Source organism: Rhamphochromis sp. 'chilingali' (genome assembly GCF_963969265.1).
Source record: "Rhamphochromis sp. 'chilingali' genome assembly, chromosome: 10".
Lineage (NCBI taxonomy): Eukaryota > Metazoa > Chordata > Actinopteri > Cichliformes > Cichlidae > Rhamphochromis > Rhamphochromis sp. 'chilingali'.
In genome coordinates, this window is record NC_137937.1 from 31,197,729 (window position 1) to 31,222,344 (window position 24,616).

At 40.4% G+C, this 24,616-nt stretch overlaps 1 protein-coding gene across 1 annotated transcript; it reads left to right on the plus strand.

Moving 5' to 3' along the window:
- Nucleotides 1-7,520: 7,520 nt before the first annotated feature.
- On the plus strand, nt 7,521-23,491 carry ptgs1 (prostaglandin-endoperoxide synthase 1). The gene is made up of 11 exons (XM_080894542.1): nt 7,521-7,616; nt 7,697-7,783; nt 14,551-14,667; nt 15,265-15,405; nt 15,675-15,818; nt 15,890-16,071; nt 16,175-16,258; nt 18,061-18,307; nt 19,366-19,652; nt 20,089-20,236; nt 22,806-23,491. Exons 1-11 carry the CDS (start codon nt 7,610-7,612, stop codon nt 23,153-23,155), a joined length of 1,794 nt encoding a protein of 597 aa, XP_080750668.1. The 5' UTR covers nt 7,521-7,609; the 3' UTR covers nt 23,156-23,491.
- Nucleotides 23,492-24,616: the final 1,125 nt, after the last annotated feature.

A 24,616-nucleotide genomic window follows, 5' to 3' on the forward strand; every position in this document is an offset into this window, starting at 1 on the left:
TGACTGGCAGCGGGCACGCTCATGCTCTGATGAACAGGGTGAGGTGGGCAGGAAACAGAGGGGTGTTTTAGCAGAGAGCATTGGAAAGGATCTATGACCCGAAGCACAAGCAGGACTGCCAAAGAGTTTGTTTTCATATGAGTGCGAATAAAGAGCAGTTTAGATGAGATAGTTTAGACAAAAAGATGGTTGGCACATTTACCAGTTCTGAGACAGTTTCTGGTAGAGTGGCAAATTTGCACGCAAGCTTTTATTTTCTCGACCATGTGTGCCTCTAAGTGTAAACACTTAAAATGTGGTCTAACTACAGAGTGGCTGCATTACAGAGGGGGCACACTGTGTTTTTCTATGGTGAACTGTGCCAGCTCGTCGACAGCTGATGAATGACTCCAAATCTGGCCCCTCCCACAGATCCCAGATCATTTGTAACAAGTAGTGTAAAGGCCTCGGCACTATGACCACCTAAACAGTACTTACGAGAAACTATGCTGACCCAGTTAGAGATGATCTCTACAGTATAGCGCTATTTTTAAAAGGAGACAGGCTCTTTCTATTTATCTCGAGTACCATTAGGTAGTAATAATGTTGATATGTTTTGTATGCATATAAAATCCTTATATAGGAAAGAAATATAGCATTTCTATTTCAATCAATTTGCAGCTTTACATGAAAATATATCAAAGCAGCTGCTTTGAACCACTTGATAGCAGTAGAGCAAAACACAAAACTTCCATCATCATTTGGTTATTACATATTATTAATATATATTATACAAGACAATGAGCAAAATTATTATCCCTTTGTAGACCTAATATTTGTACCTCTTTGTGCTCCGAGTGAAGACACCATTATCGAGTTTTTGTCCAAATTCAAACTTTTCAACATGTCCCTTTTCAAATGAAACATTTTTACTTTGGTGATCACCTGACTTTTCATCTTGTCGGGGGATAGCTTGAATATAGCGTGCACAAATAATGACATTTCCATCAGTTTCACTTGTAAATTGTTTTCTCATGCCAACTGCATCCAACTGTCTGCAGGACAGTGGTATGACTACAATACACGCTTTACAAGTAATACCTGGTAGCCATGCATGTATTAGTCTAATCCAGCAACCTAGGCAGAGCTAATCTGGAGGAACACTGAGCTGTTCCCAGATCTCTGCTGAGTGTCTACTCCGGGTCTACCCTGGGGCCTCCTCCCTGTAGGACATGCCCAAACCACCAAAGCTGGCTACTTTCAGTGTGGAGGAGTTGTGGCTGTACTGTGAATCCCTAATAAATGAATGAGTTCCTCACCCTGTCTCTAAGGGAGAGCCCAGTCACCCTCTGAAGAATGCTCATTTCGAACACTTCCATCCATGATCTTATTTGTTCGTGGCTATAAATGAGACATAGCTCGACCAGAAAATTGACAGGTTGGCTTATATGCTCAGGTCTTTCATTACCAAAAGGAAAGTTCAAATTATGAGAGCTCATAAGAACAGCAGCTGAATGTAATGTAAAAAAGTAAGGGTTTTTTTGGGGGGGTTTGCCCTATATGAAGAACTGTTTGAAGCCAAGTGTTGTTTAAATGCCCAAACCTTTGGAATAACAGACTGACATTAGCTGTTTGTTTGTTTTTTTCATTTCAATCTGCTCTTTGTACCTGATCATTTAAACTTTTTGACCATATAAAGAAATTACACGTTGGCACTTAAACCAGCTAGATCCTCACAGGATGCTGGCAAACAATATTTTTTTAATTTTTGAAATTTATTCTTTTAACACAATTTGGCTAGTGACTAGCTAATGTCAGCCCATTTGGTCCAATGAGTAATGTACTGTACTGTTTGTACTGTACACAAAATGTTACTAGTACAGCTGGACGACTTAAGTAATGTAGTAACTTAATATGGACCACCACCTGACTCCAGAGGAGGTCTGCCCTCCTTTGCAATCAGCTGCTTCTTCTAATAAGTTGATACTTTCAGGATCCATGCTGTGTGGCTCTGTCAGAAATCCCATTTGAGATAACACATGATGCCATTGCCCATACACCTATTGCCTCTCCATCAGTTGGTTTGGCTTATTCCACAACTGGACAGGAAGTCTGCTAATCTGTAACCCGAACCAGGGGAAGGAAGAAGTCAGGAACCAGCCTTCACTGCTTTCACCAATCGTATTCATCACCAGAGCTGGGCCGAGGCTCATTTAGAGCGGGAGCAAGGCTTAACTAAACATCTTCTCCATAAAATAAATGCTTCCAGGTTACTCCCAGTCCAGGTTCCACTGAGAGGAGCATCTGATCTCAATTACCAGGAATGCTGTAGGAAGCAGCGAGCCTCGGTTGCAGCCTGCGCCAACATCTCCATGGCAACCTGCGCAGATAGGTCCTTTTCAGGCACTTGTAAGGCGGGAAAAGATGATTTGATAATTAGTTCCTGATGCGTCTCATTCTTCTTCATATCGATCATGTCTAGGAAACAGAATGGAACCCAAATACAGTTTGAAGCCTCGGACGTTGGTTGGTTGGTTTGTACGCTTAATGCTGGCTGAAGAGTGATCCTCAGTTTTCACTTACAAAGCATCAAGATGCTAAACTCTGAAAAACTGTGAAAAACCCTGCTCAGACAACTGTAAACAATAGGTGCGCTGATTTCCTCTAAACAATAAGTTGTTTTAAATTGTGCATTTTTTTCAGAAAGCACCACATATAGGCAGCAGAATGAGCTGGATTAAATTATTTCATATAAAATTAGTGTTTTCATTTTGGTTACAGAACAGTGCTGTTTTTGATGAACTCGGGAAGAATATAAAGCAACCGAATGCAGAGAAGACAACAAACTATATATGGAAATCTAGCATGTGTGCCATTTTTGAGGTAATCAAAACAACAGTGGAAAATAGATTCTACATGAAGTGGACTTTTTACAGCACTCATAACATTTTAAATTGAAATGGGAGATTTTAGCTAGAGCAAAGAAGGCAGAAGTTTAAATTCCTGGGGAATAATAGTTTAAACACCTTATTTTGGGCATAGTCAGCAAAAGTTTCGATTTGTGACTCTATACATTTTTATTCTCCAGTGCCCATTAATTAATTTAATAATAATAATATAATAACTGTCCAAATTGGCATACAGTCGCTACAAGTAACTAAGTTCGTGAAGGAAAACCAGCTTTGAAGACTTTAAAATGTCATCTTTTGTTGTTGTTTTGAATTATTTTGTTGCAACTTTTAGAAGTCTGATTCTCTGGTCATTTTAAAGTAGACCTTCAGGAATCTTTTTGGAAACACAAATATATCACTAGAAAACAGTAATATTCTTCTAACTTAACAAGTTAAATCAATAAGTTAGATTAATGCAATCACAATATAACAAATTAAAAAGCGACATTAATTTCACTGAGGATTTTGGAGAAAATGGATAAAGTATCTGTATGATTTTAGCAGGCATTTACAGCTACAGAGCACATGTTAGATATAAGGCTAACAAATAGCTTATATCGTTATCATTTTACAACAGATTTGATTAACTTCCTTCCGAGACACCACAATTAGAGAAGTATGCAAAGTGTAAAAGACTTAGCTGAATTCTTCAGTCTAGATCAAACTTATCTGAATAAGGACACTACAAACAGGTTAGCTCTAAAATTGCTACAGTATGCAGGGAATTATACAAAAGTGCTTTCAAAAGGCTAAAATCTCACAAAGGTTTGGCTCAAATGGCATCTCAACTGGAAGGTATCAGAGATCGGAAAATGGAAACTCAGCTGCATTTGTTTCTTTCCTTCCTTTTCCCCAGTGATTCAAACCTGGCTACACCAGTGACAGTGTTCCTATCTTTATGGTAAGACTGGTGACCTCAGCCTTACAAAAAATAAACACAGCTCTTACTTTCTAAGGTCGCAGCCTTTTGTTTCATGCACATGAAAAAATTTGGCAGAACCCAAAAGGTTTTGACCTTCATCCAAATAAAAATTACCAGGACTGTGATTTTTGACACATTTGTTTTATAAGTGTGATTTAATTTACTCTGACTTTAAAAATAAGTTTTTGATTAGAAAATGACAAAAAATGTAATATTAACGTTTATGGAATTCAGTAAAGTCAGTGAAGTCTTTCTTTTAATTATATGCAGACTACTTGTACTTATGGCAGTTATATTTTGTATTGTCAATACATATGTTTATCCAATAGTAGATCCTTATAATCATTTCTTACTTCTCGGACAACTAAAGTATTCACAATAATTAAAAAGAAACACAAACTTTATCTAAACACAAGGGCCAATAATAAGTTTAGGAGAAGCCCATATTCTGGTATTTTATTTTTATGTATGATGATTAGGCAGTCTTAAAGTCTTTACTGGTAATACAAGTGAAAACAACTGAAGAATCAACTTTTTACCTGAGTAAACTACTTTATTTATGTTTGGGGCTGTACTGTACGTATGTATTAATGTATTTGGTTTTTGGTTAAAAACCTGCCTGAATGGATGTTGATGTTTACCATAATATATATAAAATAAAATAAATACAGTGTGTCATTGCCTTTAAGCTCCTTAAGAGCAAACAATACCAAATTATGCACCAAATAAACCAAATAATACAAATTTATCCAGCAAAGATATGGTTCTAACTTTGTTATGAAAATGTTTGTCTTATCTTTCTAAAAGATTGTTGTGTGGGTGCAGTTTCAGAAGACGTGTACCACTGTTTCATTATGAGTTTTATGAAGCACACGAACCACTCCACAAACCCACAACCCCCCCACCCTCACCCTCACCTTCACTACAGAGTCCTCTCCCCACTCTCCTGCCTCCCTCGCTTCCCCCCCTTCCTGACACCATGACACCCCCCTCCTCCAATCCCTCTCTCAGCAGCAAGACATCTCCCCCCCTCCCCTCCTCCCAAACATCTCCCAGTGTCACAGTGGATCAGGTCAGGAGGCAACTGAGGAAGCTTCGCCCCAGAAAGGCAGCAGGCCGAGACAAGGTGTGTCCTAGGATGCTAAAGGCGTGTGCTGCTGAACTTGGGGAGCCGCTACAACGAGTCTTCAACCTCAGTCTGCGACTGGGGAGAGTGCCCGCCCTATGGAAGACATCCTGCATCGTCCCGGTCCCCAAAAAGAACCGGCCCAATGAGCTGAATGACTTCCGACCGGTGGCACTGACGTCACATCTTATGAAGACTCTAGAGCGGCTCTTCCTCAACTTCCTCCGACCACAGGTACAACATGCCCAGGACCCACTACAGTTTGCATACAAGGCGGGTGTCGGAGTGGAGGATGCCATCCTGTACCTCCTACACAGAGCCCACTCACACCTGGATGGGGGAAAAGGCACGGTCAGGATACTGTTTCTTGACTTTTCCAGTGCCTTTAATACCATCCGGCCCTGTATGCTTCAGGAAAAACTGAACAGGATGGAGGTGGACCCCTGCCTGGTGGCTTGGATCTCCGACTACCTCACCGACAGACCACAGTACGTCAGGCTGAAGGACATCACGTCTGACACTGTGGTCAGCAGCACAGGAGCACCACAGGGAACTGTGCTGTCCCCTCTTCTCTTCACCCTGTACACCTCTGACTTCTGCTACAACTCTGAATTATGCCATATTCAGAAGTTTGCAGATGACACGGCCATCATGGGGTGTATCTGGGATGATCAGGAAGAGGAGTACAGAAGTCTGGTGAGGAACTTTGTCGCATGGAGTCACACAAACCACCTGCAACTCAACACCTCAAAGACTAAGGAACTGGTTGTGGACTTCGGGAGGTCCAGAGAAGGTCCACTGCCGGTTCAGATAGAGGGGGAGGAGGTGGAGGTGGTCAACAAGTACAAGTACCTCGGGCTGTGGGTGGACAATAAACTGGACTGGTCATGCAACACAGAGCACCTGTATAAAAAAGCCCAAAGCCGACTGTACTTCCTCAGGAGGCTGAGGTCTTTTAACATCTGCAGGAAGCTCCTGAGGATGTTTTACCAGTCGGTGGTTGCTGGAGTACTTTTCTATGCTGTGGTGTGCTGGGGGAGCAGCACAGCAAAGAAGGACTCATGCAGGCTGGAGAAACTGATCAGGAAGGCTGGCTCTGTGGTCGGCATGAAGCTGGACACTCTGGTGACAGTGGCAGAGAAAAGGACATTAAAGAAACTGCTGGACATTATGAACAATGCCAGGCATCCTCTGCACACGGCCATAAACAATCAGAAGAGTCTGTTCAGTGACAGGTTGCTTCTCCCAAAGACAAGAACTAACAGACTTAAAAACTCCTTTGTCCCACACGCCATCAAACTGTTTAACTCCTCTCTGGAGGGGAGAGGGAGGGGAAACAGGAGGACAAAGGAGGGGGGAACAACTAAGCTGTAGTGCCTCTTCACCTCACTGTACAATACCTTGTGCAATACTTTTTGTAAATAGTCAACAGTGCAATAGACTCAATACTTGAAATGTGCAATTCACTTGTATTTTTATTTTTTATTCCTATTTATTCTATTTATCCCCTTTGTATATTTTATTTATATTTGTCTCTGTATTTATATATATATGTGTGTGTGTGTGTGTGTGTGTGTGTGTGTGTGTGTGTGTGTGTGTGTGTGTGTGTGTGTGTGTGTGTGTATATATATATATATATATATATATATATATATATATATATATATATATATATATATATATATATATATATATAACAATTCTGTAACTGTAACTTCGGTCGTTGCTGTGCTTTTTGGAAGTCGAATTTCCCAGAGGAACCCACCCGAGGGATTAATAAAGTTCTATCTTATCTTATCTTATCTTATCTTAAACTACACCCCTGTGACTCCACTGTTTCCTAGTCATACTTCAGTGAGTGAAACATCCTGGGTTAGGATTAGGGTTGCTTCAGCTAACAAAGTAACTATGCACCCAAATTCAAGTTTTTAGAAAAAACAAAACAAAACAAACTATTTTGCTGTCAAATTCTAGCAGGGTATTTATCTTTTGATAGGTGCAATTAGACTACAGAACATACAACAGGAAGTGCAAATAATTGTGTATGCTAATTAAAAAAAACAATGGTGGCTTGACTACAGTTTTGCATCATAATTGTCACTGAAATGAAACGTAATGGGGTGTTAAGGTTGTATACACAGTATGCGTTGATTTTACAGAGCTAATGTCCCCTGTTAGTTCACACAATGCGGTGCTAAATAAAATTTACCAGCAGGTGGGGATATAACACCTTGAAACTTTCTCAAAGCGGTTTGGTTTCACGGCATTGATCTGAACGGTATATATATATACATATGTGTGTGTATATATACACACACATATGTATATATATAAAGGGTCTATTTCAGTTTTTGAAGTTAGAATTTCTGCCAGTCTGTGTAAGACTGTCCAATCAGAAAGCTTTGAAGCCAGTGGTACACTGTGGGTTTTCTATGAAATTCTAAATAGAGGAAGTGGAGGATGCTTTTTTACCGCCCATTTCCCGATAGTTAATTATAAAGCCAGTGAAGCTGCATCAGCATGGTCTCAATGGCACGTTATGAAGACAGCAGCCTATCTCTGTTTCTCAAACATATTAGAAAGAGCAGAATAACACTGTAATAGAACATTTAGACTCTTATTTAGCTCAGCATGAAAGGTAAGTTCTAAAATTATCTAAACTTAATGCTCGTTTTTAAAACATCAACTCAGTGTCATTATTATTATTATCTTCTGTAGCATTTAGCATCTTCATCTGGGTGTTCATCACCCTGCTGCTGTTGCTGCTGCTGGAGAGTTCATCATGTGCTGGTGACTCAAGTGTTGGTAAGCAGTTTCTTTAATTACAACATGGGACATGATGATTGATTATCCTGATGACCTTTTGATTTTCAGTAAACAATCATTTCTCCCATATCGTTTCTTGTTGTGTTAGTCTGTTCATTTTCTACATGAAGGTTAATCAAGCATATTAGCAACCACCAAACCAACTCTAATATTTGCTGATTAAACATTTAGCACATAAAGAGTCAAAGCTGGGGCCTGAGGGACCCAAAATTAGCTTTTCCATTCATTCCTCTGCAGGGCTCTGGAAAGTTCACATTGGAAAGTGCACTGATACTCCTGGTATTCCTGCCAGAAAGTAACACCTCACAAAACTTCAGCTGTTCACAAACATCTCAAGCTGCCCGTATTGTGTTCTCTCTGCCAGTGGTTTGCTTATTAAACAATATTTATGAAAGTATCTCAGCATTTCTGAGTAACATCCATTCTTCTATCATGACTTTTAATTGATGTGCTGCAGAGCACAGTTGCATGGTAACAGTCATTACCCACACATGATGGTTAGCAAATTATCTGTTTCCTTTTTCATTCATCATTCATTCAACAGCAGAAGACGATGGGTGCAGAGAGAGCTTCAGATCAGGAGGAACTATTGAGAGCTTGACAATGCTTTAAGTTCCACTGTTTAGTATGTTTCATATATGGTTGAGAAGGGTTTTGTATGCACATGTGAAATTTGGCAGGGTACTCTGCACAAAGAAAGAAAGAAAAAATGGTTTAGAAAGCCAAGATAAGGGAAGGTATTTGGGAAGGAAGTCAACAAAGGCATACAGATTTAAACTTCTTGCAACATAGTTACTATAGTCAGCAACAGTAAACAGGGAATCTCCAAATGTTCTTATCTTGAATGTGCTTCCATGCATAAGAAAAAACGAATTATTTAATAACCCATCATGAATTAGGTCAACTTTGGATCAGAGGGATGAAAAGAAGGCTTTTTCCTAAACTCACAAATGTTGACCCCTGTTGGTTTCAGACAAGGGCATTTTCTTTACAGACGTACACAGGGCAAATTACTGACTATTCGGACATGAATTTATTGATCGTGGGGAGACCTTGCTTTTTTCCTCCAGTACACTGGGGAAAAGGGTGACATTTAGAGCGATGGCACTAACAAAACGCATTTCGCTATCATTGTGTGCACATTTAATGTTGTTGCCACTGTGTAGATTTTTACAACTCATAGCATTAGAATTTACATGGTACAACCTCCTTGTGACCTAAGGGGAAGTTCTTTGTGCTGCCAAACTCATGCGGGAGTAATGCGTTATACTTCCTGTGCAGTATTTTTGTAAATTGTTAAAGTATTTTAATAACTTTATTGTTAAAAATAGTGTAGAGCCACCTCACACTTTTTTGACAAAGTCACACTGATACGCCTAAGTCTATCTGTTGTTCATTCAAGGGTAGACATGCTTAACTATCCACTCATTTCCAACTAATGAGGAAAAAATGCTTCAGTGTCACATTATCTCATTGAACTTCTGCAAGCAGGAAGGGGGGGGAGGAAGCGATATTACAGCAAGCGTTAAAGTCACAGTGAGGTTGCTGGGTTTATTCGTAGACATTATATGCTTAGAAACCATTAAGTCAAACTTTAGTTTCACAGTTCATACATGGGATGTTTTCTATGTTAAAAGCTAAATGCAAACTCTGTCCTTTATTAATTGTCCTAGGACACCCCAATTCACTGATGTTTTGTTTTTGGTTCTTTTGCTGTATGCCTCTGGTTACATTTTTGGGGAAGTGAGTTCAGCAAATGTTTAGCTTAAGGACTGTGAAAAGCTTAGTGAGACATGCATACATTAACAAGCACAAATGCAGCTGTATTTGAATTCATCCTGCACTTTCACACTGTCTGTGCCTAATTAAAATGGGCTTTTAAAATCATATTCAGTGGGTTTTCTGAAGCTATTTGAATGTAGGTGCAGATAAAGCTCAAGTCTAGTTCCGTTTCTCAGAATTAATTAACCGTAATTTAAAGACTTTTGTTTAGTGTAATAAAAAAACATCCAAATATTGTAACTCCATGGCTTCTACAGACATACCTACAGTACATGTACAAAACTGCTCACTACTAAGATCTGAGACGCACCAACCCTGATATTAATTGCTGGTTTATTTGTAAGTTTCAGTGGTATTTTTACTCTACAGTGAAGTAATTACAGTAATTAGTAGCATCTTACTGTTACCTTTTAATGCACTTAATTTTCCCCATCTGTATAGAGTCATGCAAAAACTTTATCTTTCACAACACTGTATATGCATTTAATTGTTTGAATGTCAACCGTTGCTTCATATACAGTGGGGCAAAAAAGTATTTAGTCAGCCACCGATTGTGCAAGTTCCCCCACCTAAAATGATGACAGAGGTCAGTAATTTGCACCAGAGGTACACTTCAACTGTGAGAGACAGAATGTGAAAAAAAAAATCCATGAATCCACATGGTAGGATTTGTAAAGAATTTATTCGTAAATCAGGGTGGAAAATAAGTATTTGGTCAATAACAAAAATACAACTCAATACTGTGTAACATAACCTTTGTTGGCAATAACAGAGGTCAAACGTTTACTATAGGTCTTTACCAGGTTTGCACACACAGTAGCTGGTATTTTGGCCCATTCCTCCATGCAGATCTTCTCAAGAGCAGTGATGTTTTGGGGCTGTCGCCGAGCAACACGGACTTTCAACTCCGCCACAGATTTTCTATGGGGTTGAGGTCTGGAGACTGGCTAGGCCACTCCAGGACTTTCAAATGCTTCTTTTTTTTTTTTTTTTTTTTTTTTTTGTGGATAAACAAAACAAGCCGTTTATTGAGGCTAGCAATGAGGGTAAAAATAATCGGGCATCGGTGAAAACTAAACAATAACCTAAACTGGGTGAACTAATAACAAAACATGAAAAAGCTTAACCATAGTGAACTGACATGGGTACCTGGGGATGAGACATGGATGAGCAGACGACCTGACAATGGCATGCAGAAAACAAAGGGCTTAAATACATACATGAGGTGATCAGGGGAGGTGGAGACACATGGGGGAAACAGCTGACAGACATAAACCTAATGACAGGACCAGGAGAGGAAAGCTAAATACAATAAACAAAGAACACATGACATTGTCAGAATAAAACAGGAAATACTAAAACTAAAACATGACAACACAACTTAACAGACCTAATATGTGATGAATAAATACAAAACCCCAAAACATAGAAAACCCAGGAACAATAACTGCCTAAACTAAAGGCAGATAGGAAATAACACAAACTAAATCACATAACAAAATGAGACAAATACAAACATGAACTCAGAGCGCTGGGTCAGAGACCCAGCCTGTGACATGTAGGTGTTAACTCTACATCGTAAAATGTCGTGTTCTAAAAATTGAGTTGTCAGAGGGGAGCAGTAATCAAGCCCAGAGGCCAATAGTTTGTTCATTCATGTTATTAAATTCCTGAAGGAATCTTCACACATAATTACAGCTACGTGCACCTGGTGTGGTGCTACAGCCTGTACTCATACACTGCACTTCTTGGCTCCCTGTGGGCACATCATCAAATAAAGCTCTGACAGACAGCTTTATTCTGATTTTTTTTTTTTTTTTTTTTTTTTTTTTGGCCTGTCCCGTTTGGCTCTTTTGCCATCAGAATTGTTGTCTAAAGGCAAAGAAAGATGCCCAACGGATTTACTTTACCAAACTGACCATCCCAGCCTTGCCGTAATGGTCCATTTGATTCACCTTTTATTGTTTATTTTATTTTCACTTACTGAATACGGGACAGACTTGACTGGGGGAAAGAAGGGGAGAAAGAAAGAGGGAAAGAGAAACAGCTGAGAAGAGGGACGGGGGAAAAGGGCAAAAGACAAAAACCAACAGAACGGGCAGAGAAAAAAAATGCATATATCAATCACCTGGATCACCTGCTGAGAAAGAAAAAAGAAAGCAAGCAGAAGAGAACAAGAGTAATAGAATAAACAACATCACAATGATATATGGGAATATGACAGTAAATACTAAATGTTAAACATTATTGTGCAGCACATAAGATCAACAGAACACAGTGTGCTTTGAGGTAGGAGCCAAAAAGGGTGTAGTTTGTGGGTGTGATCACCCGTGTGTACACCTGTGAGCATGGACGCGCTTGTTTTTTGTTTTTTTAAAAGGTTCCTTCATGTAATGATCTGCTAGAGGGTGTGGGGGGGCCACAGCCCCGTCCTCCAGGGCGTGAAGCAGGTGTGGAGGAGATCAAAACTCCAGACATCCAGAGGCCCCCAGAACACAAGAGACCAAGGAAGACCAACAGAGGGGCAGCTGCGCCACTGTCCTGGAAAGAGCTGAGGAGAGTCCCAGATGAGGGCTCACTCAGCAGCCGCGGAGCAGAAGCCAGGGGGAGTTGCAGTGACGCGCCCGTGAGCTCCGCCGGCAGCCAGCTGCGCCTGAGTGACCGAGCCCCAGGCCGAGAGGCCGGGGGCACCCCACCTCCGAAGTGGCCCGAGCGAGCCCCAGGCTCCAGGCCCCGATAAGCGGCCGCCAAGGAGTGAGCCGGTGTGTACCTGGACGCCCATCCCCGGACACAAAGAACCACCAACGCACCGATGTCTGAGGGGGTCCGCCACTGGCAGGGGAAGTGGTGGTAGGGGGAGATAGGCCTCCAAACCTTGGAGGGCCTGAGATGTCCCCAGAGAGGTGGCGCCTGACACCCAACCTGACATATAGACACAGACATACAGGCACACACAGATACAAACATCCATTCCCACCCTCATGCTCTCATATGCACTTACTCCACACTCAACCAACGTGGAGACAGACATAAAGAGACGTTGTACACACGATCACACTCCCCAAGCGTACTCTACAAACCGGGTCTAGGTGCCCTCGCCCCTGGAGGGGGGAACTGCACCCAGACCCAGGTGGTGTTTCCCTTTTCCCTGCGGTGGGGGGAGGCAGACCGCCCCGACTCCGCAGCAGCAGGAAGGCTCCACACTCCAGACCGCAGTCGGACAGCCAACTCCTCCTCCTAGCCCCCCTGCTCCAGCAGGTCGCAGAGAACGGGGGTGAGAGAAGACTCCAAACCTCCCTCCACCCGCTCATTGTAATGTTGATGCATGTGTGTTCTAAGGTGCATTTAAAACCCAGGAGGGCATGGAGCTACCTGCCAGAGAGCAGCAGGTAAGCGCATGGTCCCTCCTGCTAGCCCTCAATGTCTACGTGTATTTAAAATTGAGAGGTGGGCAACGATGCCAGGGGTGGGGTGTACACCCTGATGGTACTTTGGACTCCGTGTATCGTGCCCACCCCCAAGATCCTATATGTATGTGTAATGAGAGTGTGAGTAATGTGAATGTCTAAGTTGTGGGATAAAATTGAGGCAGAGGCAGCCAGAAGGGGACAGAGGGGGGGTAGCCTCCTCTGCACCCTGGTGACATACCCCTACTCCAAGGCCCTGCATGTGTGGGTGGTTGTGGTGGAGCGGGAAGAGGGAGGCAGCTGGAGATGGGGAGGGAAGGAAGGTGTGTTTTGGATCATTGTCATGTTGGAAGACCCAGCCTCGTTTCATCTTCAAAGCTCTCACTGATGGAAGGAGGTTTTGGCTCAAAATCTCACGATACATGGCCCCATTCATTCTGTCCTTAACACGGATCAGTCGTCCTGTCCCCTTGGCAGAAAAACAGCCCCATAGCATGATGTTTCCACCCCCATGCTTCACAGTAGGTATGGTGTTCTTGTGATGCAACTCAGTATTCTTCTTCCTCCAAACACGACGAGTTGAGTTTATACCAAAAAGTTCTGCTTTGGTTTCATCTGACCACATGACATTCTCCCAATCCTCTGCTGTATCATCCATGTGCTCTCTGGCAAACTTCAGACGGGCCTGGACATGCACTGGCTTCAGCAGCAGAACACGTCTGGCACTGCGGGATTTGATTCCCTGCCGTTGTAGTGTGTTACTGATGGTGACCTTTGTTACTTTGGTCCCAGCTCTCTGCAGGTCATTCACCAGGTCCCCCCGTGTGGTTCTGGGATCTTTGCTCACCGTTCTCATGATCATTTTGACCCCACGGGATGAGATCTTGCGTGGAGCCCCAGATCGAGGGAGATTATCAGTGGTCTTGTATGTCTTCCATTTTCTGATGATTGCTCCCACAGTTGATTTTTTCACACCAAGCTGCTTGCCTATTGTAGATTCACTCTTCCCAGTCTGGTGCAGGTCTACAATACTTTTCCTGGTGTCCTTCGAAAGCTCTTTGGTCTTGGCCATGGCGGAGTTTGGAGTCTGACTGTTTGAGGCTGTGGACAGGTGTCTTTTATACAGATGATGAGTTCAAACAGGTGCCATTCATACAGGTAACGAGTGGGGGACAGAAAAGCTTCTTACAGAAGACGTTACAGGTCTGTGAGAGCCAGAGATTTTCCTTGTTTGAGGTGACCAAATACTTATTTTCCACCCTAATTTACGAATAAATTCTTTACAAATCCTACCATGTGAATTCATGGATTTTTTTTTTCACATTCTGTCTCTCACAGTTGAAGTGTACCTCTGGTGCAAATTACTGACCTCTGTCATCATTTTAAGTGGGGGAACTTGCACAATCGGTGGCTGACTAAATACTTTTTTGCCCCACTGTAGATATCCTCATGTTAATAAGCCAAGTATCCCTCACACTCTCACCCCACGAATCATTTAGCTTAGCTTTTTTTTTTTTTTATTTCAAGTTATTCATTGATTTTTTTTCTTGTTTGCAGTGAATCCCTGTTGCTACTACCCTTGTCAACATGCAGGAGTGTGTGTGCGATTTGGTACAGACAGTTTCAAATGTGACTGCACTCGCACTGGCTTTTATGGAGACAACTGCACTATTCGTGAGTACAACATTTTTTTTACAAACTGAGCAAGTTGATCTGGAGTACACAGCTAACCCTTTATCTTAGTTTTGTTTAGATAATCCTATCTGTGCACAGCTATGATAGATAAGTCAAAAGGAAACACTCATGAGTAACTAGATAAAAGAGCTGATGTTTTGCATTTAGAAACCATCTTCTCAATATTTGTTTTTGGTTGAGATGAGTAGGTTTAGGTTTTGTGTGAAGGGAGGAAGTCAGAGTCACTGAAAGAAACAAAATGCAAAACCTGTTTGTTAAGCGATTCTTACTGATATTTATCAACGTTTTTAGTTGGCATGCATGTGTCACATTCGGAAACATCAATTTTCAAAATGTCAACCCCATTGCTTAGATTTTATGAAAGTTGTTTTAGAGATAGATTTTTGGCTAAACCTGCTACATGTGATGAATAAAGAAAACGAATGTTACAAAAGTTATACATATACATTTATTTGTTTCCCATTAATACAGGCATTAGTGATATATTTATAAATGGCTTACAATTGGCATTTAAAGGATGAAAAACAGTTTTGTTTTTGTTTTTTTTTATTTTTACTTTTATTTTTTTATGCGTAGCGGAGTTTTGGACCAGAATTCGACTCATGCTGAAACCCAGTCCTTCCGTGACTCACTTCATCCTTACTCACTTCCCGTGGTTTTGGAGCCTGATAAACAACTCTTTCCTACGAGACACCTTCATGAGATTAGTGTTGACAGGTAGGTGAAATAAACGTTCTTAAATGAGTTACTCAGTCAGCAGACTATAAAATGTTTAGATAATTCCTTTACCAATGAGAAGGTCCCAGAAAATCTCATGACACATAAAACTCATTCAAAATTCACGTTATAGGGATTTGACAATTTCCTATTTCCAGATAAACAGCTGCAAATAACAAAGCCTGCAAGATATAAGAAGAGTTCATAAAGCTAAATTTATGTATCTAATAAAGACATTTTACCTATGACTTTGACATTTATTCCTAAAGTCAGGAGTGACCTTATTCCAAGCCCTCCCACCTACAATACCAAATATGGATACATTAACTGGGAGTCCTACTCTAATATCTCCTACTACACTCGGATCCTTCCTCCTATACCTGAAGACTGCCCTTTGCCTATGGGTGCTAAAGGTGAGACCTACACAGCTAAAGAGACATAACTGTGTTTCTGTGGAAAGCTTCAAGAGTTTCTTTCTCTGCAGGTAAACCTGTTCTTCCTGATGCCAAAGTCTTAGTTGAGAGGTTTTTCAAGAGACAGAAGTTTAGGCCAAATCCTCAGGGAACCAATTTGATGTTTGCTTTTATGGCTCAACACTTCACGCACCAGTTCTTCAAGACAGACCATAAAGTTCAGGGGGGCTTCACCAAGGGTTTGGGGCATGGTGTGAGTTTCTGACATTCTACATAACAAAGATGTGTGTTGTACATCATTTCATTACACCAAATGTAAGCCTTTTTTCCTCTTTCTTTTTCTTTTACCCACACAGGTAGACGCAAGCAACATCTATGGAGAAGATCTTGTGAGACAACATCAACTTCGGCTTCATAAAGATGGAAAGCTGAAGTATCAGGTGTGTCTGACATAGCTGCATATAAACACTAAAGGGAGAACCTTATAAAAAGTTAGAGAGAAAAAAGAAAGTGCTTGAGCTTTCTTGCATACATAATTAGTATGACTAGCTAAACGCATACACCTATCTACAAACCTGTAAACACTGTCATATACATTCATAGTTATATACTCACAGTTAAATACTTAATTTCATTTAGAAAAAAGATTTTTTTAAAAACTTGAATGAAAACAAAAACCTATTTAGTTTAGTTTTTTAATTAACTTCCAATAATACTTGAACAGGAATACCATTGTTTCCATATTGTGGAACATCTCTGTGTTCATAGTTTCATCAATTTTCATGAAATCTCCAAAACCACTGGTTGAGCCCCAGACCATGAAGGAGCATCCACCATGCTTTACAGAGGGGTGTAGATACTTGTTGTATTTCTCATCTGACCTCCTCCATACATATTGGCGAAGGTTTGAACCAAAAACTTCTAATTAGCAGTAACTGCTCCATACGACCTGTTGCCACAGATATTCCGTCCAGTTCTTTGGCAGTTTGGCATAGATCAGCCTTTCCTCCCTTTAAGAATGGCTTCTTGACAGCCACACACTGAGACTAGTTCTGATGAGGCTTCAGCAAACAGTGGATAGTCCTGTATTAGATCTTTGTTGGATTTTTTTTCCTTTCTTTTTCCCCCTAGTTTTTAAAGGACATGACTTTTGTTTTTTGAGCCTGACACTTCTTCTGTTTTCCACTTGCCCAGTTTCCTCAGATTTTTAAGGATAATGACCTTCAGAAAGCATGAGGAATATAATGCTCACTTGGTGTTCTCACCAGAAAATGAAGCTTTGTCCACACATACACGTGTATTTTTTTTAAAGAAAATTTCTTCACCCACATGAAAAAGCAGAAAAATTATAAGTGCTATCAAGACCATGCCACAGCAACAAGATGGCAATATAACCGAAATGTTGGCCTAACCTAAATTAGCTGAGCTGTCTAACATGTCAAGCTTTATCTTTTTATGTCTTTAGGTCTTTCAGACATTTTTTAGATTTCTGAGTCTCGTCCTTTTTAAGGTGAAAATCTGTCAGCCTTATATGTTAGAAAATTAGACATTGGGTTTTGAGTCTTACACTTTTGAATTTAGGTGGTTAGAGTGAGCATAACATCACAGATGAGATTTACACTGTCACCGTGAGAACCATGACCACCGACAGTCTTGGAGGTTAATCTGATCTAATGTACCAGACAAGCAAAAAATTTCTTCCAAATGCTGAACTTATTAACTCCAGTCAGTCATATTTATTTTTCAAGTAAAATGTTTAAAAAAGTAATACCTGTAAGTTTCAGCAATATCTTGTAAGGGTTGGTACCTAATACGGGTAACATACTACATTCAAATTTACCTCCTCATCTTTAAGAAAACTCTCCAGAGCTCTGTGTTGTATATGTTCACTGAGTCAGATATAGATTGCTTGCACTTCCTTTAGCATGTTAACTTGTGAGAACATCGTGTTGGATTTTCTAGATGCCTGTGGTAAGTGGTTAAAACAAAATTTCAATCGGTGACCATTTTTTCACTGCCACCTTATCAGCATGTCTTCAGAACAGTTTAAGAAGCCTCTTTATTTTACCCATCTTCATCTAACAGCTTGATGTTGTTGCTTTACAAATATAGTCCATCAGATTTTTGTTTTTGTTTTTTAATTTTATTTTACATGAATTCCACTAGTATATGTTAATTTCTATAATATAGTCGGTAAATATAGTAAAGAAATCACTGGAATTAACTCTTCTTCCACCCACAGCTGGTAAATGGTGAGGTGTACCCTCCTACAGTGTCTGAGGTCCCAGTGCACATGGTGTATCCTGAAAACATCCCAGCAGACAAGCGTCTGGCCATCGGTCAGGAGGTATTTGGCATTCTGCCGGGTCTAACCATGTATGCCACCATATGGCTGCGGGAACATAACAGAGTCTGTGACATCCTAAAGGCAGAACATCCCACCTGGGATGATGAGCAGCTTTTCCAGACAGCCAGACTCATCATTATTGGTGAGTAAAAGTAAATATTTAATCAGAGAATGATTGAAACACACAAAGTAAGTGAAACACAGTAAATTCAAAACACTAGTCTTTTCACTTTTTGTACATCTTTATCAGCTACTTGTCTGTGAGTTGATATCTTTTGTTTTTTTGTTTCCTTTTTGGCTACAGCGGTAATTGGCTACAGTTTGTGACTATTGTTGAACCGCTGCTGGTAAAACAGACTGATATGAAGTTTTCTGCAGACATTCATAGCTAAATGTCCTAAATGGCTCTGCTTGAATATGATTGAATCAGTTGAATAGTATGCAATTCTGTACAGCCTGGATGAAGCACTTGAATGAAAGGTTATATTTTAGCTTGTCATTTTAGGGACTATGCAAAGTAATTATCACTTGTCTACATTAAGTCAAAATGTTAAGTCAAACCTAATTTATACCTTAAATTATGTATATAAATATTATTGTGTCATCAATTTTATCACCTGAGCAGGATTATGATTTTACTTGAGTGAAAGGGCCACACACCAAAACAGTTACTCAGCACAAAACATATTTCAGGCTCTTGGCCAGTACATTTTTCATATGATACACATATATTAAGATAAAAGGCCACATATGAGCTTGGGTGTTTTCTGATTCAATTCTGAGGCATAAATCAGAAAAATGTCCATATACTCTCAGTATACAACAAAAGGCAGGTCTAAGAGTTATTTTAATGTTTATTAAAGTCATTTGCTGTGTCCTGTTTATGGCAGTGCTTCAGCCTTAGAGCTGTGAGATTTGAAGTTTGAGGTTGTAAATTTAAAGGTTTGTGCTCTGCTTTGAGAAGGTGATGCCACGATCACTACATGTGCACGGTTGCTGTTCTTTTTCTGGCTTTGTTTGATGTGTCTGCCGATCACTGTTTTGTTGTTCAAACCACAAGAAGACGCCATTTATTCACCAACAAACCACTTATGAATTTGACACTGTTCACTGTTTCAGTGTTTCGTTAATTACTAAACATGAAGATAAATAATATTATTTTTCCACAAATCTAAGCTAATTTTTGTATTTCTCCCTCAGGTGAGATCATCAACATTATAATAGAAGAGTATGTGCAGCACCTGAGTGGCTACATGCTGGACTTGAAGTTTGACCCAGAGCTGCTCTTCAATACACGTTTCCAGTACAGCAATCGAATCGCCCTGGAGTTCTGCCACCTGTACCACTGGCACCCTCTGATGCCCGACAGCATTGTCATAGAGGGAGAAGAAATACCATACTCTCAGTTTTTATACAACACCTCCCTCCTGATGCATTACGGGGTGGAAAGGCTGGTGGATGCATTCTCTCGACAGATTGCAGGACAGGTAACAGAATTATAGAAGTCAGAAAACGGGAAACGGGTCATGTATATTTTTATCATTGCTGCTGTCAATCAGTTAACAGAAAGCAGCACCATCAGCCTCATACACTTTATCGTTTTATAAATAAAGATAAATCACAATAATCATCGGTTCTCACTGTGTTATGAAACTGCAGCTACTTATGACAGATGATGCAGTGCAATACATTTTCACAAACACTGAACGTCTACATTTCATAACTCTCAATTACTTCCTAAATTGAGATTAGTGATAATGCTATCAAGTTATGTCTTTTAGCAGCATTAGATTAATGCAAAGTGGTATAGTACTTCTGTGTGTTGCAAGGCTGAGAATGTGTTGCAAGCTGTCATGGAACAGCAGAGTTTGTCACTCACTGCTCATGAAAAAACATTTTTGTGGCTTATATTCACACTTTTAGATAGGAGGAGGTCACAACTCTCATCAAGTGGTGCTTAAAGTTGCAGAAATGGTCATCAGAGAATCCAGAGCTACACGTGTGCAGCCTTTCAATGAATATAGGAAGAGGTTTAACCTGAAGCCTTACACGTCCTTTGGTGAATTAACTGGTAAGTTAAAGAAATATGAACACATGCATGCCCCCTTTGTTACTCATTACACATATGTGACACAAAATGCAATATACAGTGGGGCAAAAAAGTATTTAGTCAGCCACCGATTGTGCAAGTTCCCCCACTTAAAATGATGACAGAGGTCAGTAATTTGCACCAGAGGTACACTTCAACTGTGAGAGACAGAATGTGAAAAAAAAAAAATCCATGAATCCACATGGTAGGATTTGTAAAGAATTTATTCGTAAATTAGGGTGGAAAATAAGTATTTGGTCACCTCAAACAAGGAAAATCTCTGGCTCTCACAGACCTGTAACGTCTTCTGTAAGAAGCTTTTCTGTCCCCCACTCGTTACCTGTATGAATGGCACCTGTTTGAACTCATCATCTGTATAAAAGACTCCTGTCCACAGCCTCAAACAGTCAGACTCCAAACTCCGCCATGGCCAAGACCAAAGAGCTTTCGAAGGACACCAGGAAAAGTATTGTAGACCTGCACCAGACTGGGAAGAGTGAATCTACAATAGGCAAGCAGCTTGGTGTGAAAAAATCAACTGTGGGAGCAATCATCAGAAAATGGAAGACATACAAGACCACTGATAATCTCCCTCGATCTGGGGCTCCACGCAAGATCTCATCCCGTGGGGTCAAAATGACCATGAGAACGGTGAGCAAAGATCCCAGAACCACACGGGGGGACCTGGTGAATGACCTGCAGAGAGCTGGGACCAAAGTAACAAAGGTCACCATCAGTAACACACTACAACGGCAGGGAATCAAATCCCGCAGTGCCAGATGTGTTCCGCTGCTGAAGCCAGTGCATGTCCAGGCCCGTCTGAAGTTTGCCAGAGAGCACATGGATGATACAGCAGAGGATTGGGAGAATGTCATGTGGTCAGATGAAACCAAAGTAGAACTTTTTGGTATAAACTCAACTCGTCGTGTTTGGAGGACGAAGAATACTGAGTTGCATCCCAAGAACACCATACCTACTGTGAAGCATGGGGGTGGAAACATCATGCTATGGGGCTGTTTTTCTGCCAAGGGGACAGGACGACTGATCCGTGTTAAGGACAGAATGAATGGGGCCATGTATCGTGAGATTTTGAGCCAAAACCTCCTTCCATCAGTGAGAACTTTGAAGATGAAACGAGGCTGGGTCTTCCAACATGACAATGATCCAAAACACACCGCCCGGGCAACAAAGGAGTGGCTCCATAAGAAGCATTTGAAAGTCCTGGAGTGGCCTAGCCAGTCTCCAGACCTCAACCCCATAGAAAATCTGTGGCGGGAGTTGAAAGTCCGTGTTGCTCGGCGACAGCCCCAAAACATCACTGCTCTCGAGAAGATCTGCATGGAGGAATGGGCCAAAATACCAGCTACTGTGTGTGCAAACCTGGTAAAGACCTATAGTAAACGTTTGACCTCTGTTATTGCCAACAAAGGTTATGTTACAAAGTATTGAGTTGTATTTTTGTTATTGACCAAATACTTATTTTCCACCCTGATTTACGAATAAATTCTTTACAAATCCTACCATGTGGATTCATGGATTTTTTTTTCACATTCTGTCTCTCACAGTTGAAGTGTACCTCTGGTGCAAATTACTGACCTCTGTCATCATTTTAGGTGGGGGAACTTGCACAATCGGTGGCTGACTAAATACTTTTTTGCCCCACTGTATGCATGCATTTTCGTCAACCACACAGCAGCATAGCACATATGTGTAAACAGCACTGGACTGTGCTTTTCAAGGCACTGTCTGCATTTTCACACAGCATTACTAGATATATTTATTTTTCCTGTGTTGAACATATGATCAGTAAATTCACACATCCCATATAGAATGATAATTTGATTCTATTGTGATACTTAGTAGTTGGGGTGGCTGTACTTCAGGAGGTAGAGCAGCTCATCTAATAATTAGAAGGTTGGTTGTTTGATCCCTGGCTGCTCCACTCTCCAGTTTGCATGCCAAAGTGTCCTTGGGAAAGAAACCTGCATTCACTGAAGTGTAAATGTGGGTGTTAGATAAAAAACACTTTAGAAGAAAGTGCTTATAAAAGGATATAGTGCTCAACTAGAGTAGAAAAGTGTTATATAAGCAAATACTCACTTTTGAAACTTCTTTAATAAAACCTTTTGCAGTAGTCCCAGCTGAGTGAGAGGCAGGATACACTTTTTGACAAGAAAAATATAAATTATAAACCAAAGCAGCAGAAATATTCAGCTGATAGTGCTGGATGAAAAAATTATTTAAACTAACTTAAATGTGTGCCTGAAATTTTACAGTACAACCATTTAGTGTATGTTGAGTAATTTGAGTTGCCTCATGTAGATTGCTGGAGAATCAGTGGATTTTGAGGGTTTCGTGCTTGTATGAATGTTTATATACAATTAAATGAACGCACCAGTAGCTAATGAAATCAGTGTTTGACTAGTTTCGAACTGTACATAAAATTGGTTCAGCAACAGAAAATCACTCTTTTTATTTTACATTTATAGCAACACAAGAATTAAATGAAACCACTGCAGTAATTTCCTGCCATTTTTCTGTTTCCAAACAGACAACACTGAAATAGCCCGAGGTTTAGAAGAGCTCTATGGTGACATAGACGCCCTGGAGTTTTACCCAGGCATAATGCTAGAGAAAATCCGTCCTAATGCCATTTTTGGAGAGAGCATGGTGGAGATGGGTGCTCCCTTTTCACTGAAAGGCCTGCTTGGAAACCCAATCTGCTCGCCTGAATACTGGAAGCCCAGCACCTTTGGAGGAGAAACCGGCTTTAATATCGTCAAGACGGCCACTCTGAAAAAACTGGTGTGTCTCAACAGCAAATGGTGTCCATATGTGGACTTCCATGTGCCGCGCAATGAGGACGAGGCAAAACCGAGGAAACCGTCCACTGAACTTTGAATTCCGACCTGAATTATTATCCTACTCAGGCAGAGTTTTTTGGCTTTTACTGAGAAAGGATGATTTTAATACTCAGTAGGTGTAACCCTGCCAGCAGTGAATGATGTGCCAAAAATTTAGGGAGGTCTACCTCATAGAAATAAAGATGACAAACCATCGAATCGGATCTGGTGACCCATATATGACTTGATACTCAGCACCACAGTTCCTCTAAACCTTGATTTCTTTTTTTTTTTACATGCTTTAATTTGCAGGCTTTTGAATACGATTATATTTTTTACATTTTAAAAAGAAGGAAAACTTGTGTATTTTTAAAGTGCAAAAAATAAATGTGAGAGACACCAAAGATTGATGTGTTATTTTTGATCAAAATGAGCTTTTAATCTCTGAGAAACACTGTCATTCAATAATAACAGGAGATTTTACGAATAAATCAAAGTGTTTTGGCAAACTATGTGTGTTTCTTTCTTGAGTAGATTAAAAATCACAGGCTGCGTGTTGGTGGAGTGGTGAGTGAAGGAAGCTTTTGGATAAAATCGCAATGTGGACGTTCTGTGGGGAGTTTGCATGTTCCTGTTTGCCTGCTTTCTTCGGGTACTTTATCCTCTTTGCAGAGTCCAAAGTCATGGATGTTAGGTTAACCATTGAGTCTAAATTAGCTATGGATAGTTTATGAAGTGCTGTATGAAGATACGATTAGAATGTGATTTATAGTCAAAATTTCTTTGAGTGGTCAGTATGACAAGAAAAAAGTCACAGCAAGCAAAATTTAAACTCCTATTAAAACGAGCCAAGATCACCCAGCCTCTGGTTTTCAGGAAGTGTGTGCCACAGGTGGAGGGTTGCTTTCTTTTTAATCCTGGCAACACTGACTAACACTGACCTGTCTGTCATTACCTACGAGGTCTGGTGCTACTATACCTATTGTAGGATTCACCTCTATGAAGTAAGAAAGCTTGACTTAATTAAACCCTGAGTAAAAGTTGATTTAAATCTTTTCAAAGGCCAAGATTAATGGGTTACATTTTATAAATGTATTTCCTGATAATGCAAAGTAATTTCTATTACTTCTGTTTTCGATTCTCTGTGGCAATAAATAGTATAGACTGACAGACAGCATCAACCATAATATAAGTTTTATCACCATGACATTTTATTCCTCTTTCTCAAGATTTAAAGACATCCTCAGTACATTTAGGCACATAAAATCTGCTCTGAAGCAGTTTGTGCATATTGATACTTGGGGTGTAACTTCATTCTGTGGTTCTCTGTGCAAGTCCTTAGATGTTTTGTTTTTTTTAAATGAACACATAGATTGTTTCAAGTTCCAGTTTGTTCAGATAAACACGTGATTTTGCAGGCGCTCACAAACAAAAGTAGTTTTACCGAATCAAACTGCATTTCTGGCAGTAAAAATGAAAGCCTGTAAATGAATCATACAGTACTGTGCAAAGGTCACAG

Excerpts from the sequence above, each read along its gene's own strand:
- ptgs1 (XM_080894542.1), top strand. Across the intron at positions 15,406-15,674 it reads CATGAGATTAGTGTTGACAG|TCAGGAGTGACCTTATTCCA; the intron begins GTAGGTGAAATA and ends TTATTCCTAAAG. Across the intron at positions 18,308-19,365 it reads AGCCAGACTCATCATTATTG|GTGAGATCATCAACATTATA; the intron begins GTGAGTAAAAGT and ends TTTCTCCCTCAG.